Source organism: Talpa occidentalis, unplaced genomic scaffold (assembly GCF_014898055.3).
Source record: "Talpa occidentalis isolate TD23 unplaced genomic scaffold, MPIMG_talOcc4v2.1 talOcc4.5, whole genome shotgun sequence".
Taxonomy (NCBI): Eukaryota; Metazoa; Chordata; class Mammalia; order Eulipotyphla; family Talpidae; genus Talpa; species Talpa occidentalis.
The window spans coordinates 64,040,801-64,058,721 of record NW_023604861.1 but is presented as its reverse complement, the minus strand read 5'-3'; the positions used below and the strand labels follow the sequence as shown (position 1 = coordinate 64,058,721).

At 34.9% G+C, this 17,921-nt stretch overlaps 1 protein-coding gene across 4 annotated transcripts in view; it reads right to left on the bottom strand.

The window, feature by feature from the left end:
• The window catches only part of ZDHHC20 (zinc finger DHHC-type palmitoyltransferase 20), a 76,570-nt gene that overhangs the window by 40,158 nt on the left and 18,491 nt on the right, over positions 1 to 17,921 (bottom strand). For 3 of the 4 annotated variants that reach the window (XM_037527345.2, XM_037527343.2, XM_037527344.2), the window contains exons 2-4: positions 9,508 to 9,534; positions 7,052 to 7,155; positions 888 to 1,008 (exon numbers count right to left, since the gene is read on the bottom strand). In XM_037527345.2, the coding sequence (XP_037383242.1) occupies positions 888 to 1,008; positions 7,052 to 7,155; positions 9,508 to 9,534 (252 nt within the window). Of the gene's footprint in view, positions 1 to 887; positions 1,009 to 7,051; positions 7,156 to 9,507; positions 9,535 to 15,214; positions 15,260 to 17,921 lie in introns of those variants that run through there. The other variant, XM_037527346.2, reaches the window with a different exon arrangement.

Here is a 17,921-nt window from a genome sequence, read left to right as displayed (position 1 = left end):
TGCAGAGACTGCAGGTAGCTTCGCAGCCCAGCGCTCAACCGTTGCGCCACCAGGGGAGGCCCTGGAATTTACTTTTTTATTCTATATGGTAATAGATTAGTTATGCAAAAGGATGGATTAAATGCAAAAAAACTTAAGCTGGTCAAATATTCCTTCTAAAATCTTGTACAACCTTTAAATTTTTCTAAGTCAAAACCTGTGTATAACTACACAAAGGTAGAGCTTGTGATTTGCCATTAGAGCTGACAAGCATAGTGGGTTCTGGGGCCAGAAAACCTAGACTTAAATCCTTATTTTTTCAGAGAATACCTGTATGATGTTGAATAAATTATTGTATTTGCTCCATGTCTCCTTTTCTTCATCTATAAATTAGAGACAACAGTATCTATCTAATATGGTTATTGTAAAGTTTAAGTGATTCAGGGCCTCCCCGGTGGTGCAGCGGTTGAGCGCTGGGTTGCGAAGCTGCCCGCGGCCTCTGTGGCGCCGGTTCGATCCCCGGCTGCTCCCCGGCCACTGGAGGAGGGTCCCACATGGCGTGCAGACCTCTCCTGCCGCCCGCTGCTCCCCTCAGCATTGTACTTCGGTCCTTCTGCCTGCTCTGCTCCCCGCTCTGGCTCTGGTGAATTCTCTCACCCTCCCGCGCTTCTGACTGTACCCAGTGCATGTATAAACAAACAAACAAACAAATAAATAAAACATGCCTCTATAAAAAAAAAAAAGTTTATCTGTATTTGCAGTATCACAGAAAATATAGGAAACAGGAAAATTTTGCTCCTGCAGACATTATTTATGGAAATTACAATATCCACTAAATCAAACATATCTTGGCAGAAATGATCATATTCTAAAAATTCCTTGGGAGATATAAGATTTGTTTTCCTTACTCCTTGAAGCCGACGTAGTATAGATAGGTAAGTCTCTTGCTGCTCTTCTCAAAATTTCTTGTTGTCTTTCTTGGCTGAATTCCTTTTCGTAACGTTCCTTTTCAGAATTTGACAAGTAGAACTATAAAAAAGAAATAACTATTAGTTCTTTTTTAATCCTACGACTACTATCACAATCAGAAAAAAAAGTTTTATCTAGAACATTATTGCATTCTATGAATGCAAAATTTGCCTTCAAATTTAAGAAGCTGTATCAACTACATTTTAACAAAACTATATACCTTTGACATATCAAAGGAGATTGAAAGTTAGTGTCAAGAAATTTTTTTTTTAAAGATTTATTCATTTTACACAAGAACCAGGGTACAGGCCAGATAAGCGAGAGGGTGAGAGGATTTGCCAGAGACTAAGCGAGGAACAGAACAGGCAGACTGACGAAATACACTGCTGAGGGGAGCAACAGAGATGACAGGAGAGGTCTGCTGCACCATGTGGGACCCTCGCCGGCTGTCAATAAATTTTTAATTTTTGGAAGGCTATCCAAAGACACACTTGCCTAAATCACAGGCATGGGGTTCCTCCTATTTTCTGGCCAAATGTCAGAATGAGGTCAACAAATTATTCTATTACTTTGATTCAACATTTAAAAAGCTAACCAGTGGGAATACTTTCTCCAGAATTATTAAGGATTGTCAAAGCAAATATGGTCACCTATTCACAAGGAGATTCCTTTATGTTTCTGCTTTTAAATTCCAGTTTTAAATTTTTATTTCCAGGATGTGAGAATTCATGCTAGTTCATTTCTTTACATAGTATTTTCCCTACAAAGGAAAGTTACTCTTTTTCTTGTGTTACCGCAGTATTATAAGGACATTCAGTTTTATTCATCTATTTCATATAACCATATAACCAGAAACTTTAAGTTTCTTTGGGTCTTTATTCACAGAACATTTTTTAGAATGAAAAATCATTTGAAACTTAGTCATGTTTTATACTTTAATAATACTGTTTCTCATTTTTTACCTTTTATAGGGTTTTACTTGAAAAGGTCTTAGGAATCATGACTGGAATTTTACCTTTTTTATATTTAAGTATTTTGGTCTATCTGCAACACCACTGCCCATACTCTTTATATCTCATTATCAATAACAATATTAGCTTGTAATGTACCCTATTCTGTTACAAACAAGGCAACAGTATGGTATAGGAGAAAGAGTTCTGCCTTAAGGAGGCTCAGGAATTAGCCAAGACTGTATAATTTATTGGCAGAACTAAAATTAAAATTCATGTATTCTGAGTTTTACTCTATTATATTTCCCTCTATTTTGCTAAAGTAAAATAAATTTTCTTTCTTTTTACAGATTGCTAGTCTAATCTGACCAAAAGACCATGGTTTAGGAAATAGAAATATCTATTTAATTACCTAGCCTGCCTCCTACTATTAAATCTTGATGGCACAAGAAACCCCAAGTTACTTATAAGGGACTAGAAGTAACACAGTCAGATGAATAGGACATAAAGAAGTCAGAAAATTTTCACACAATCTTATAGCTGACACTCTAGAGGCCACTTATTTAACTTCCATCAAACAGGAATCTTCAGATGTTTCTTAGACCAACCCCTCTTGATTACTTTCAGGTATTAAAAATATTTTCATACTTTGCAAGATGGCCTATTCTATTTTTCGAGAAATGTAACTTGTTAGAAAATTCTTTTCTGACATGAAACATCTCTGAATTATTCATAGTTGAATTTAAAAATCAGATGGTATGATGTTAAATGTATATTTGGATAGGAGATGTTCCAATCAAAGTTTACAGTTTCTTTGTAAAATCTGAACATATTTCTCGGTTTGGTCTATGACTAGTGTCCCATAGTATCCCAGACCTTAATTTCCTTCATTTCTTTAAGAACTAAGGTTATAAATTTTGAAAAGCATAAACCAAATGGAACTATCAAGTGATACCAGAATTTTTATGTGAAGAATGAAATAAAACAAAATTTTAAATGGATGAGATTTTTGAAATTACTAGACTATTTTTTATTAAAAACTATCAAACAGTGCCTCCCCTAGTGTCGTAGCGGTTGAGTGCTGGGTTGAGAGGCTGCTCGATCCCAGGCCACCAGCAAGGGTCCCACAAAAAAAATACAAAGAACAAAAAAAACCCCTACCAAACAGAATTCAAACTATGAAATGCCATTATCTTAAATTCAGTGTTCAGATGGTTCAATTTAAACATATATTAAGTATCAATCAAAAGCTTGGCATGTACTGGGTACCAGGGATCCAAGAGTAAAAATATAGCCCTTTCCTTCAAAAGTACATTCCCATTGGATTGTAGGAATGTTAACTATGTAAACAAAGAATTGAGTTACAAATAAACATAACATTAACAGTTTATTACAAAATATGAAAAAAGCTGTTAGTGAATGTTATTTGCAACAAGTGGTACCTAAGCTGGGTTTTGGAAGAGAAACAGGAATCTTCCAGGAAGACAGAGATAAAGATTATCTTTGCAAATGGAGGGCACATGGAAAGTATAACAATGTGGAAATATTAAAATATATTCAGGGAAATAACTTACTTGATACAGAGTTTCAGAAAGAAGAATGGAGATGAAGCTACAAGATGTTAGTTCATGAAGGCCAAACAAATGAACTTAATTTTATCTTGTAGCTATCTCTGTAAAGCTGGCAGAGAAGTGATGAGACTATTTTGTTTTGTGGGAGGTAATGCTTAGTTATGTAAGATGCCTATTTGCCCTTCAAATGCTGCCTTCTCCTCATCATTTATTCAGTCATTTACAACATCAAATTCTAGGCAATAGGGACATAGCTACAAATAACAGAATTCTTCCTTCAACAAGCAGATACTTTGGTGAAAGAGATAATTATAAAAGTCTCAAATTAAATGACACTTCCTCAGAAATTTCTATGGTCATACTGTGTAAAGTATCTTTCTACTCTGTTATGTTCTACCACACATCAGCATGTTCTAAAGTTTTCTAATTTTATCACAATTTATAATTATTTTATTTGTTTATTTACTTGTTCATCATCTGTCTTTCCTTTTAAAATGGAAGGCTGTCTGTCTGTTCTTCTGTTTATTCCCAGAGCCTAGCACAGTCTGACAAACAATAGCTGCTCAGTAAGTATTCTAACTGAAATAAAAAATACACATATTTATATTTGTACAGTTTTGCTTTTTAGACAGTCAATTCCTCTATATTTAATTCCCAAGTGTTGCTGTAACCTCTGAGCTTATAGAGTGCTTGTAATGCATTTATATGTGAACCTGTCTCTCAGCTTTGTAATTACTTATGGAGACCTTTCTTAGCACACAGTAAGATCATGTAAATACCTGTTCTAGGTCATCAGTGCAGCTTAGTTTAGCCAGTCCTCAATGATTTAATATTAAATTCATACAAAATAAGTTGAACACCTACTATGTGCTAGATAGTAGGCACAAGGATATAGTGGAGAACATGATAGAAATCATCTCTGCCTTCAAAAAACTGACAATAAGGTGATGCATACCAAAAAAACCAGTGATAAATTCTATGACATGGAAAGTAGAACATGCCATAGCAGGGCCACCAGGTTCAGGCTTAGGCAGTAAGTTGAACCCAAAGGAAATAGAAGCATGAAGGATGAAGTGAGTAGTATAAAGGCTTAAGACCTAGGCTGAATACTAAATAGATTAAAAAACCGCCAGAACAATGAAAAAAGAAAAAAAAATACTATTTAGATGGCATATTATGTGTGAAGTCTTCTAAACACCATTACATTATAAACTACATACTATTAATAAATACTACTATTTATTAATAAATACTATTAATAAATACTACTAATCATATATATTAATTTATTCAATTCCTACAATAATCCTACTAGGTATATTCTGCTCTTATCCTTATTTTACAGAGGAGAGAAGTGAGGTACGCATAGCTAAAGAAAGTCTCCAATGTTTTACAGCTAGTAAGGGACAAAGGATGAGTAATATCTGGGCAAACTGGCACCAGATTCTGAGTTTTTAAAGTCTTTACTACACTACTTCTCAAAAGTATTAACAAATGTTTTCCTTATTTTTTTATTTCCTGTAGTGAGAACTATTTAATATGTACTATGTACTATGTTTTGTACTATGTTTTTCATTACTATTACCAATTGATTAAATACAATTAAGCCTCCTTTCAACTTAGATATGAATGGCAGTTTGTAAAATAACTTTAAGAGTTGACTTATCAAATGTTGGCAGAAAAGAAACACTAAGTTTGATTAATGGCTTACATTAACTCTTAAAACCAAAACATCCAATAGAAAAAAATGGGCAAGACTGTGTGGCATTATCTACTAATGCTGAATGTACACACAACACATGATCCAGCAATTCTACTCCTGGGCATTCACCCAGAAGAATTACTTATGTATGTATATACTTGTATGTGAATACTACAGTGTTTACAGCAGTCCTATTTGTAACAACTTTAAACTGAAGTCACCCAAAATGCCCATACCCATCACCAGCAGACCAGATAAATACATTGTGTTCATGCAACAATTGAATACTAAATAATAACAATAAGAAATGATCTGAAAAAAACTGACTTTTTTTTTTACATCAATAATAAAAATCTGGTGACAAACATTATAAAACCAAATGCTGGACAGTCTTTACTCCTTTAAAATTCCAAATACTGCAACATAATTATAGGCGTAAAAGACCTTTAAAGTTGGAGGTGTTTAGGATTGCTATCAATTTTCAGCACTGTGCTATTGGGAAATAAGTGTTTTGCTTTTGTCTATCAGTCTGGGCTCAGTTTTTATTTAGTTTAGAAGACAACTGTTGCATCAATATATTGTTTCTTGGCATTGTTCAGCATAGTAATGTGTACACTTTTGTGTACACATAATCATATTTAAGTTTTTTGCATAAAATAAATGCTTCTAGATGTCAAAAAAAGAGATGATCCACAACTATATGCAACAACATGGATGAATCTCACAAATATAATGTAAAGAATCTAGACATAAGCATACAGACTGTGTGAATTCATTATGAGAAGTACAAAGCTAGGCCAAACCAGTCAATGACATTAAAAGGCAGCAGAGGATTTCTCATGCAGTGGTTGACTGGAAGGGTGCATGAGGAGGCTGACAGAATGCTGATAAAGCTCTCTTATTTAAACTGATGGTAATTATTCAAAAGTTTTGTATTTGTGAAAATTTATAAAGTATTTACTATATGTGTATTATTCTCCATATATATTCTATTAAAAGTTAAATGGGAATTATTATTTTTAAACATATAATCTATAATTTTTAATGAATTTAAAGGGAAGGGATATAATTTATCATTATCATCATTATCATCATCAAACATTTAAGTGCTAAGTATATGGCAGTTACTATGTTAAAAGTTTTACATGAATCAACCTTACCTAATCCTCACAAACACTTTACAGAGACAGGTACTATTGTTAGCTCCATTTTCCAGTAAGGAAATTGAGTTTATTAAGTTATGTGTGAAAGGAGAAAATAAAACTCGGTGAGTTATCTCTAGAAAATACATTCTTAACCATCTAACTCTACTGAACTTTTGGTGAATTCAGCTGGTTGTGTCAAGGCCACAGACACACTGGTCTTAAAACTTACTCCACATAAATATTTACTCATAATATTTTCCAAATGGTACTTCCAAAGAGAAAAAGCACTAGCTATATTAATGTTAATGAACAATAGCCTAGATAATTTGTTTCCCACAAACACTTCCTTTAGCTGTAACATACTTGTTCAGGGCTGAGAAAATAGCAACGTTAAAAGGATTTCTAAAAATAAACTCTACTTTCCTAATTTATTCTGTCTCTTAAATTTATTTAATCTAGTAATATATAAAGTGTCTTTAAGAAAATACACATGGCAGAAAAATATCAGTATGGTTAAACATTAGCACAATTATCAATCTTTTACTATGAAATGTCAGTGGGTTGTATCTGAGAATATGCTTATGACTCACACTCACAATGTAGAGTTAACTGAGCAATTTCATGAATGGAAACAAAACAAATGCATTACGCAATAAAGTTTTAACAAAGATAACACAGGGAAAATAATTCCATAATTAGTTGTAGCATTTGGAAATTTACTAACATTGAATTTACCTCTTTGGAGGGGGAAGCGGGAGATGTGAAAATTGTCATCCAATAGGACCATACAAACATAACAAAGAACAGATGGAAAGCCACAAGGTAAACAACGGCCTTTCCTGGTAAATAAAAACAAATAACATTTCATTGAGTCTAGGTGAAAACAGGAAAAGGTATAATATTAGATATGATTTAGGATCAGGAGGCTTAATCCAATAAAAATTTAATTAAAACCCACTTAAAATATTAAATATATAAACTCCTTTATCTGTATGAACTAACATTAAAATATGAAGAAACACTCTGTTTCAGCATTTAAAAGTTATTACCTGATTTAAAAGTAAAGACTGTAGTCAGAGATGGAATTTGATTTAATTAAGTTGCTGAAGATTTAACAGAAAGTTAATTAAAAATTTAACAGCAAGTGGATTAGCATTCATTCAAACATCTTCAAACTTTCAAACATCTTTTAAACACTAATAAAGCTTGTTATGTTCTATAGTTTTTCAAGTTGGGAAAAATGGGATTGGTTTCCTCAAGAAGGAAAAACTATCTACCAGGTGTTTAAGCTTTATTTTTTTTTTTTAGCTTGGAATGCAACAGCACAAATCAATTGAAGAAAACAAAATATAGATAAGCATAAAAGTTTGAAATTCTATTCATTTTTAAAGTTGAGATCAAATATTACTTCTACAAAAGTCTTCTCCATTACTTTGAGAATTTGTTATCCTCCATACTATATTCCCCAAATAATTTGCTCAGACATCAATTAAAGCACTTAATTGTGTTCAGTAAAGTTAGTTGTTCTGTGGGAATGAGGTCATATATCCCAAACACTTAGAACAGTGGCATATATTAAATCTACTACTTCTCTTCCTCTTCCTTACTATTATTAATACTAATATGCATTCATTTCTTCTTATAATTTGCCTCTTTTTTGTGCGTTTCCCTATTTTTGTTTTTCCCAAGCCTAAGGACTGATAAAGGTTTCACTGGTCTGCATAAAGAACAATGCAGTGAAGTTTTACATAGTTAACATTATGTATTCAATTTGAAGTACTCTATTTTTTGTCTGAGGTTATATTTGCTTATGTTTTTGGTTTAAAAAATGTTCTTTTAAAATAAGATAATAAAAATTAACAACTCATTGGAACCCCAACATTTTCTTTTATAATTATAATAGTTCAGGTCTAACCTAAAAGGAAAGAAGTACTAGTCAGACACTTGAAGGATGCAGGAAACCTGGCCTCAATGACTTCTCCTACTGTATAATCATAGCTCAAAGTATCTCACATTCTAGCTCCTAAAGTCTCTTTCTTTTTTTTTTTTTGGTTTCCCTAAAGATTTATTTATTTATTTACACAAGCACTGGGTACAGTCAGAAGCGCGGGAAGGTGAGAGGATTCACCAGAGCCAGAGTGGGGAGCAGAACAGGCAGACTGATGAAGTACACTGCTGAGGGGAGCAATGGGCGCGGCAGGAGAGGTCTGCGCGCCATGTGGGACCCTCACCTGCGGCTGGGGATTGAACCAACACTGCAGAGGCTGCGGGCAGCTTCGCAGCCCAGCGCTCAACTGCTATGCCACCAGGGGAGGCCCCTAAAGTCTCTTTCAAAGTACACTCCTTACCATTATTTTCAATGCCAGTGCAACAGTTCACAAATAGTTGTGTTACTGTAAAACTTATGGAACGCCATGTTAATGGGCAATAAAATGTGTTGATTAGTTTCACTCCCCATTTGGCTGTGAAATTCTTGGGAAATAACTCCATATTATGCCTAATTATTTCCAATATTAAGAATATGTATTAATAATTTCTGTCCCTTGTTTCGAGAATCCTCTGGATTTTCATACATCAAAAATTCATTTTGGAAATTTGCTCTTAACAGGCTTAAAATGTTCTTTTATTGATGAAATTCTGAGCAATGATTTTTCCTTCTAGTCACTCACTGTCTTTTTGACTAGTCATTACAGAAACTTTAAATTCCTTTTGAAAATGAATTAGTAATACAATTTACAACTATTAATACAAATTTACAATTAGTAATACAAATTTACAGTCTATTTTATTAAATGTCTACATGTAGTAAAGTACAATTTTTTACTAATTGAGACCCATCAATAACATTTATATATCATGAAAGTAAAATGCCCTCTTCAACTCTACCTAGAACTTATACTAAAAAATCTTCAACTACTATAAAGCATTCTGAAAAATATATGGCAAAGATATTTATGTAAGTATATCAAAGAAATTAGGAAACTAGCTCATTACAAAATTATAGCTACTTCAATTTATATAAATAACACAAGAATATATAAAATGAATAGGAATAAACCCAACACCACATCTCCTTCTAATTACTTAAGCTTTAAAGATAAATTTCTCTTTGAAAACAAAAACACACAACATTATCACTATACAAAAAGTACTGGTTGTATTCTACTAAATTGAGATTAAAAGTATCTTACCGTTTTCTCCATTTCCAGACAGAGTAACTAGAATAGAAGAAAAAATAGTGAATAAATATATATTAAGCATCTTGTATATAAACTTTTTTTAAGGTTATTTTATTTAAGGTTGACTATTCATCTTAGTAGTACTTTCATAAAAATAAAATTTAGTTAAAATGTAAACAGTAATGCAAATTCAGAACATTAAAAAAACTCTGAAAACACTAAAATTCAAATTATTTATCACTAACACTGAAATCCTATTTTAATTTTTTTTTTTTAAGGCACTCTCCTACATTGCTGGTGGGAGTGCAAACTGGTCTAGCCACTATGGAAAGCTGTCTGGAGGTTCCTCAATCTACTAAAAATGGACCTACCATATGACTGAGAAATTCCACTTCTAGGGATCTACCCAAAGGACACAAAAACATTGATTCAAAAGAACACCTGTACCCCCTATGTTTATTGCAGCACTACTTGTATTAGGTAAAACCTGGAAACAACGCAAATGCCCAAAAATAGATGACTGGATCAAGAAGATGTGGTATATATACACAATGGAATATTATTCAGCAATCAAAAAAGATAAACACGCCATTCACAGCAATGTGGATGGAGCAAGAAGGAATTATGCTCAGTGAAATAAGTCAGAAGGAAAAAGAAAAATATCGGATGGTTTCACTTAGAGCAGGAATATAAGGGGACCAAATAAGACATAAAAAACATATCAAAACATAAAAAAATAACAATACAAACACAACACAACAAAACAAAAACAAAGAGACAATTATAATCCAGAGACATCTGCAGGGGAGGGGGAGGGAGCACAATGTGAGGGAGAAAGAGAGGAGCACTGGGGACTGTGGTGATGGTGCACAGATGAATTTGTGAGGGAAATTCTATGGGGAATACAACTGAGGGGGGAAAAAAACCAAAAAACAAACATTGTTTAAAAATGAACAGTGATTGGGGTCAAAATAAGGGGGTTGTAATTGTATGGGGAATATAAAAATAAAATTTAAATTAAAAAAAATGAACAGGGATGTAAAATATATATAAATCAAAAGAAAGAAGGCTAAAAAAGTAAAAATAATTTTTTTCTGACTTTTGTTAACTTTAAGTGTATCAATATGGTTACAATCCTGATGTTTTTCTTTAGCTCTTTCTTTTACCTGCAGAAAAATACAAGAATCTATCCCTATAAATTTTGGAGTGCTATTTCCTTCACGCCTGAAACCTTGGGAATTGCTATTTATTCCTTCTATCGAGATAGTCCAATGGCATCTAGGTCTTGATGATTCTACTAAGTCACCAATCTGTCCACTATTTCCAATTTCTCTCATTGCCTTATTTCAGGTTCTCCTCAAGTACAGTAATGTAAAGCATCTCCCTACTATTAATTTAATACACTCTTAAACCACTAGAAAATCTGATGAATGATGACTCAACATCCCCCAGTCACTTTCAGAACAAAGTCCAAAATCTTCAGGGTCTGCATTCTGCAATCCATAAGCTAACTCTCTACTCTCTTCTGTTATTTGCCCACAGGGATGGTCTAATTATCTGAACAAACTGCAGTTTCATAGATGAATCAAGCAGTTTCATATGTGCTATGTGTCTTCCCTATACATTCTTCATGGCCCAGTTTAAAAACTACTTCCTTTGTAAAGCCTTGATTCCTTCTTTAGGCACAGCAGATCACACCTTCATAACATCTGGCTCTTCAACCTCTACTAGACTGCCTAAGCTCAAAATCATATCTCAGAACAGTAACAATCATACAAGTTATCATTAGTTCTGATAGGAGTTAGGGAGGGGGAATAGATTGGGTGAGACACTAAGCTGGTACAGTAGAAATCTGCACACACACATTGTTTATGGCCTGTCTGCTCTGAGTGAATTTTCCAGCCCAAGGACACGTCTGGAGGAGTGTGGGGAGCCAGAGCTATCTGAAGACCAGCCTCAGCACAGTGGGATGAGCCTGAGGCCTGGTCTCCAGGAGGGCAATAAGGAACTCTGTGAGCTGGACATCACAATCTCCTGGCAGCGGTGAAAGCCTGCCTACTGCTGAACTCTCTTTGTCTAACTCACTATAAAAAGGCAGCTGGAAATGAAATGTTAAGGCGTTTCCTTAGAAAAGAAAGCCTCCACCACTGTCTTCAGATTGCTGGCTGTCTGATTAAAGGGCACTTTAAAGATTCAATTCTTGTCTCTACCTTATTGGTACTCAGTGGTAACAGGTGGCCAGTCTTCCAGTTACAATTCCATTTAACAGATAAATAAACTATGGGTCAAAATAATTAAATGACTTGCCTAAGGTTACAGAGTTAGTACATATAGTGTAGATAATATCTTAAGTCTATTTGGAATTGTGTTCTTTTCTGTACCATGTCTCTCATCTTATTATTTTTTTCAGAAACCAAGTCTAGCATACAGTACCAATGATTAAGAAATGCTTAAATTTCATTTTTTACTAAAAATCTCTGATAAAACAGGAGTACAAGTATACTTCCTTAATAGACTACACTATAACTACTTCAATCCCCAAAGCAGCACAATTTAATGAGAAAACACTATGGAAGTATTCCTACTAAAGCCAGGAACAATACATGTGAATTTACAATGATTATTTTTTTTAAAAAAAGCACTTATTACTTTAGAGAAGTATAGCGCTTCTTCTCAACCCATCTTAGGTCAACTGGGTATAGCCTGGGATAGGTAAATCTTGATGTGGTCCCCTCTTGCCTCACAAAGCATTTCCCATTTACACTACTACACATAAAACCATTATTTTCAATGTTTCAGTATTTCATGTCATGCTGTGAAAATGACTGGGAAATACTGTAAGAAGCCACACAATTATAAAAGAAGTAAACTGGTAGCATAAAAATTGAAAAGAAGGCAAATGTACCACTATTGGCAGATTATATGGTTATATTCCTTGCTAGTCAAAGAAAAGCAACTAAAAAACTATTAAAACAAGTGGTGGTAACACACAAAATGAAAGTACACACAAATCAATAGTTTTCCATTATATCAATATATGCAATCACCATGTAGAAGTTATAAGTAAAGACAAAGTTTATTTACAAAGCTACCTAAAAAGACAAAATTCTTAGGAATAGATATAAGAATTGAGGAAGATCTACATACATTTTAATGTTTCTCAGAGACACTCATAAAATCTACACAAATGGAAAGACTTATTCTTTTACACAGAAGAGTCATCACTAAAATCACTAGTGTGATCTCAACAAAATACTTTTATTAACTATGTAGATTCTAAAGTTCATTTCTGGAAAAATAAAACTTAAAGAAGTAGGAAATTTTTGAAAGAGAAGAATAATAAAGTAAGACTAGCTATGCCAAATATTAAAACAAAGTATTTTAAATGTACTATAAATGCCCTCAATTTATTAAAATAATTGCTCTTGTTCATGAATAAACAGATGAGTGAAACAGAATGGAAAGCCCCCAAATGAACCCCAATGCATCTAGGAATTCAGTATATGATAAATATGGGATTTCAAAGTAGTGTAGAGAGAGACATAAAATGCAGTTGGGCAAATGGGTAGCCAAGGAGAAAAAAAAATACCACTAAGATTCACAACACAGACCAGGATAAGTACCAGATGAATTAAAGAATTAAATGCAAAAACAAAAACAAAAAAAACCCTGCAAAGCCATGTATATACTAGAGGAAATCAGGAACAAATTTTAATGTATATGATTTTAGAGTAGTACTTTCAGAGTATAACATAAACCTAGAAGCCATAAGAAAAAACAGAAACAGGGCCTCCCTGGTGGCACAAGGGGTTAAGTCTCAGCACTGCGAAGCTATAGGCAGCCTCTACAGCAGGAATTAGATCCCTTACCAGGGAGCTAACCCACATCGCACAGCAGACCTCTCCTGTCTTGCCCACTGCTCCCCTCAGCAGTGTATTTAGTCGATCCAGCTGTTCTGCTCTCACTCTGTCTCTGGTGATTCCTCTCACATACTGCACCACTGGCCTACACTCCAGCTCTTGTATGCATAAGTATTTAAAAAAAAAGAAATATATGATTACATAATAGATAAAAATAAATGCTTGGGGGAAAAAAACACTACAAAAAAGTAAAGAGTAACAAAAAACTAGAAAAGAATATTCATATGGTTACTGTACAGCTAAGAGTTAATTCCTCTAATAAACAGTACCTACAAATCAAAATTAAAAAATACTTTTCACAGAAAAGGAAATATGAAGATCTCAAACAAAAAAAAGATGGTGAACTTCATAAGAGAAATCCAAAGTAAAACTAAACAAGGATTTTTTTTTTTAAAGATTTATTTATTGGGCCTCCCCTTGTGGCGCAGCGGCTGAACACTGGGTTGCGAGGCTGCCCGCAGCCTCTGCAGCACCAGTTCGATCCCTGGCCACCGGCGAGGGTCCCACAAAAAAAAAAAAAAAAAAAAGAAGAAAAAAAAAAAAAAGCAAAAAAAAAAAAAAAGCTTTATTTATTTATGCATGTAAGAACTGGGCCAGAGGTGGGGGTGTGGGGTGGTGAGAGGACTCACAGTGCCAAGAGTGAGGGGCAGAACAGGCAGATCTACTGAAATACACAGCCAAGGGGAGCAGTGGGCAAGTCAGGAGCGGTCTGCTGCGCCAGGTGGGTTACCTCCCTGGCCAGGGATCAAACTCATGCTGCAGTGGCTGAGGATAGCTTCATAGTGCTGCGTCTTAACCCCCTGCGCCACCAGGGAGGCCCAAGGATATGATTTTTAATAATCATAGTGGTAAAAATCTAAAGTTGGTAACATACTATGCTATCAAATCAGAGTAAAGATTTCTGATTCAAAACTGCATCTGAGTTTCTGAAGACTGCATCTTCTAACTTTCCTGTAAGATACTTTTGCAATTGCAGGAAACAATACACTGTTTCTTACCAAATCAAAGGTAGACAACTGAAAAAATGACCAGAATCACTCTTCACAGAGAACTTTCCTGGCCACAAGAGTGGGTTAAATAAAATTCCTTAGTATACACTCCCATAGGACCTTATATTTTCCTTTTCATTAACACTCCTACTATTGGAAATTATGATGTGTAGTTCCTTCAAGGCTTTTTTTCTCGGAAGTAGGAGACATGAAACAAGCTCTCAAAATCTGTCAACCCACCTCTCTAACTACACAGGCTAAGGCATGGTAAGAACAACAAACACTAGACTATCTGCAGAACTCTCAGAAAGAAACAGTTATTCCATTTTCTGCTTCCAAATATAAATTTTAAATGTTTTGATAACAAAATTTAGGATTACAAAAAATATTAAGCACACAAAATAGTTACATATGACTTTTGATGGTGTGGTAAACATCAGTGACCAACCCTATCAGTGGCCATGTACAATTTCATTTATACATAACTTTTTGCAAATTGTTTAATTATTCTTTTTTACTGAGGTAACATTGATTTACAACTGTGTGTTTTAAAGGCATAGGATCTCCCCCCTTTAGGTGTTGTTACTACACCACACCCACCACCAAAGAACCTATAGTTCACCACATTCCATTGCGCTCTTCCCTATTTGGTAGCCACAGTTCTACAGCCACTGGTATTTGTCTTTCTCTTTTTGACTTATTTCACTTAGCATAATCCACTCTGGTTCCATCCATGATGTTCCAAATGGCAAGATCATATATCATATACATATAGTTTAAACTTAAGGTTCTATTTGACGAGATAGTCACCTGTTTTCCTCAATTTAATGGTCCTTTTTTCTTGCCTGTCTTCCACTTATTTCAATTGAAATGCCAGATTCTTACTTTATCATGATAGAGTTCTTGCTTATGGGTACATCTTTGGCAAGGTGAGTTACTGGGAAAATTATTTTCCCCCTTGAAAAATGAGAAACACGTGAGGAGAAAACCATAGTAATGCATATATTCAGCTTTTGCTTTGCATACTTCTAAGAGTGTGCAATCTGAATCAACAGTTGCCAATTTAAAATTGTGAGAGGATCAATCTTTATGGGCTATCGGATTCTGAATTGCCAGTTCTTTTGTTCACAACTTGAAAAATGTGCCAGTACTTTCATGCCTTCATAATTTCTGATGAAAAATGTGCTGTTTTTTTTTTTTTTTTTTAAAGATTTATTTTTATTTATTTATACAAGCACTGGGTACTGTCAGAAGCGCAGGAGGGTGAGAGAATTCACCAGAGCCAGAGCGGGGAGCAGAGCAGGCAGAAGCACCGAAGTACACTGCTGAGGGGAGCAGCGGGCGGAAGGAGAGGTCTGCGCGCCATGTGGGACCCTCCTCTGGTGGCCGGGGAGCAGCCAGGGATCGAACCAGCGCTGCAGAGGCCGCGGGCAGCTTCGCAACCCAGCGCTCAACCGCTGCACCACTGGGGGAGGCCCAAGTGTGCTGTTTTTCTATACTTCCTCCCACAGGTAATGCATATTCTCTCACTGTTTTCAAGATTTTGTCTCTTTGTTAGTTTTTAGAAATTTGGCTGTGATACATCCTGGAATGGATTTTTTTCCCATCACATTTATCCTATTTAGTTTTCACCTAGCTTCTAGATCCTGGAAATCTACATCAATTTTTTTTAAACATCTTATTTTTCTTCTACCTGAATGATTCTAGGAACCTTTCTTCAGGTTCCCTGATTCATCCCTCCATTAGGCCCACTGTTTCCACAGCTTTTATAGCATTCTGAATCTTATATATTGAGCTCTGTACCTGTTTATATTGAGCTCTGTACCTCCTCAACTTTTATTAGTTCTTACTTATAGCTTTAATCTTTTCCTTCTGCTAATAAATTTTATTCCTGATCTCACTGAATTGCTTTTATTTTAGTTACTTCATAATAGCTACTTTGACTTCTCCATATCTTAGGTGATAGAATTCCATGTGTTTAAGTTTGGTTTCTGGAGAGCTGTTATTGTCTTGTTATGTCATATTATTTGAAGTCTCAAGTTGCTTATTGGTGCATTGCTGTCTGCACATTTGGTTTATCTAACAATTTGTCAGCATCTTCTAATTACCCATTTATTGTTTATTTCCCAAGTAGGTAACTTGGTTTTTTTGGTTACTACTGGTTGCTACAGGACCTCTAGCAACCTAGGAGTGGGAATAAACTTATAGTGCCAATGGTGAAGGGAAGGTCACTGAAGGGGCCAGCCACTGCTGTGGATGTGCTGGGGGGAGAACTGGCTCATGTGCACGGCCCTGATATTATCCTTCTTTGGGTTCCCAGGTGAGACTCAACTGCTTACAAACTATTAGTACACTTTAAGGTGTCTATACAAATCCTATGGTGGGGGCAAGGAGGTTGTAGTCTAGAGCATTTTCTCTGTTTAATTCCTTGTTGGGGACCCAGTCTTTGCAGATTATCTTGATTCACTTTGGGATTCACCTAGACCAAGGAATGTGGGCCTCTACACTCCCCTCCCCAAGACTTTTGGCCTAGGCGGCAGTCCTGCTGTCTCTATAGCCCCCAGAATAGAACCTTCATTAATTGCTCTCCATCTATCTTTCATCACACAGATGTACGTATCTCTCTATCATCCTAAGGTAATGAACAGATTAATCCTATTTATTGCTGATCAATTCATTATGAATTTAAGAGGGGAAAAAGGAGGAAATAGCTTATGCTACCTTGATCCTAATGTCAACTCCAATGCTGCTTTTCTTTAATGCACAACTTTAGCTTCATACTTATAACAGGGAGGTATAGGTTAGTGTTTATAAAATGATCTTCAAAGGTCAAGAAAAACACTTGCTCATTTCCTACTATACTCTCAAGGACAGAAATTCATTCCCATTCTGCAATCAGAAACTTTGTATATTAAATTTTAAATAATAAAGGAACTACAAAGAATGAGCAAAAAATGTGGTAGATCAAATGATGGCAGAAAGAAGAGAATCTTTCCTTATCCAAATGACTTAACTTTTCCTCTCAACGCTAGTTTGCATGAGTATCTTTAGGAGTCACTAAAGGAAGGATTCTTGTTACACACAAATACCTCCCTGATGCCAAGGCACTGACTTCATCATGTATAGCTTTTCTTGTTGCAGTAACTGCTTGATGCCAATAAAATAGCACCTACATTATCTCCAATATAAGTGTCAAAGTTCTATTTTGTGATGCTGCTGCTTGGATGTTGAGGTTGCAACTTTGCTAACTACCCACACACTTTTTTTTTTAAAGATAAAATACCCCATGAGTTCATACTAATAATTCTAACTCAAATTCTAGTCTACAGGACTTTCACTGAGTATCTTCTTTTATTTGTATCTCCTTTTTTCCCCAAGAAAACTGGTTTTCAAGGACACAAATAAGAAGGAATTACAATATCACATACTATTCATTTGCTTTATCCCATATTTCCATACAATAATTTTAAGATAATGAATGCAATCCTACTGCCAGTAACATGATTACTGAAAAGTT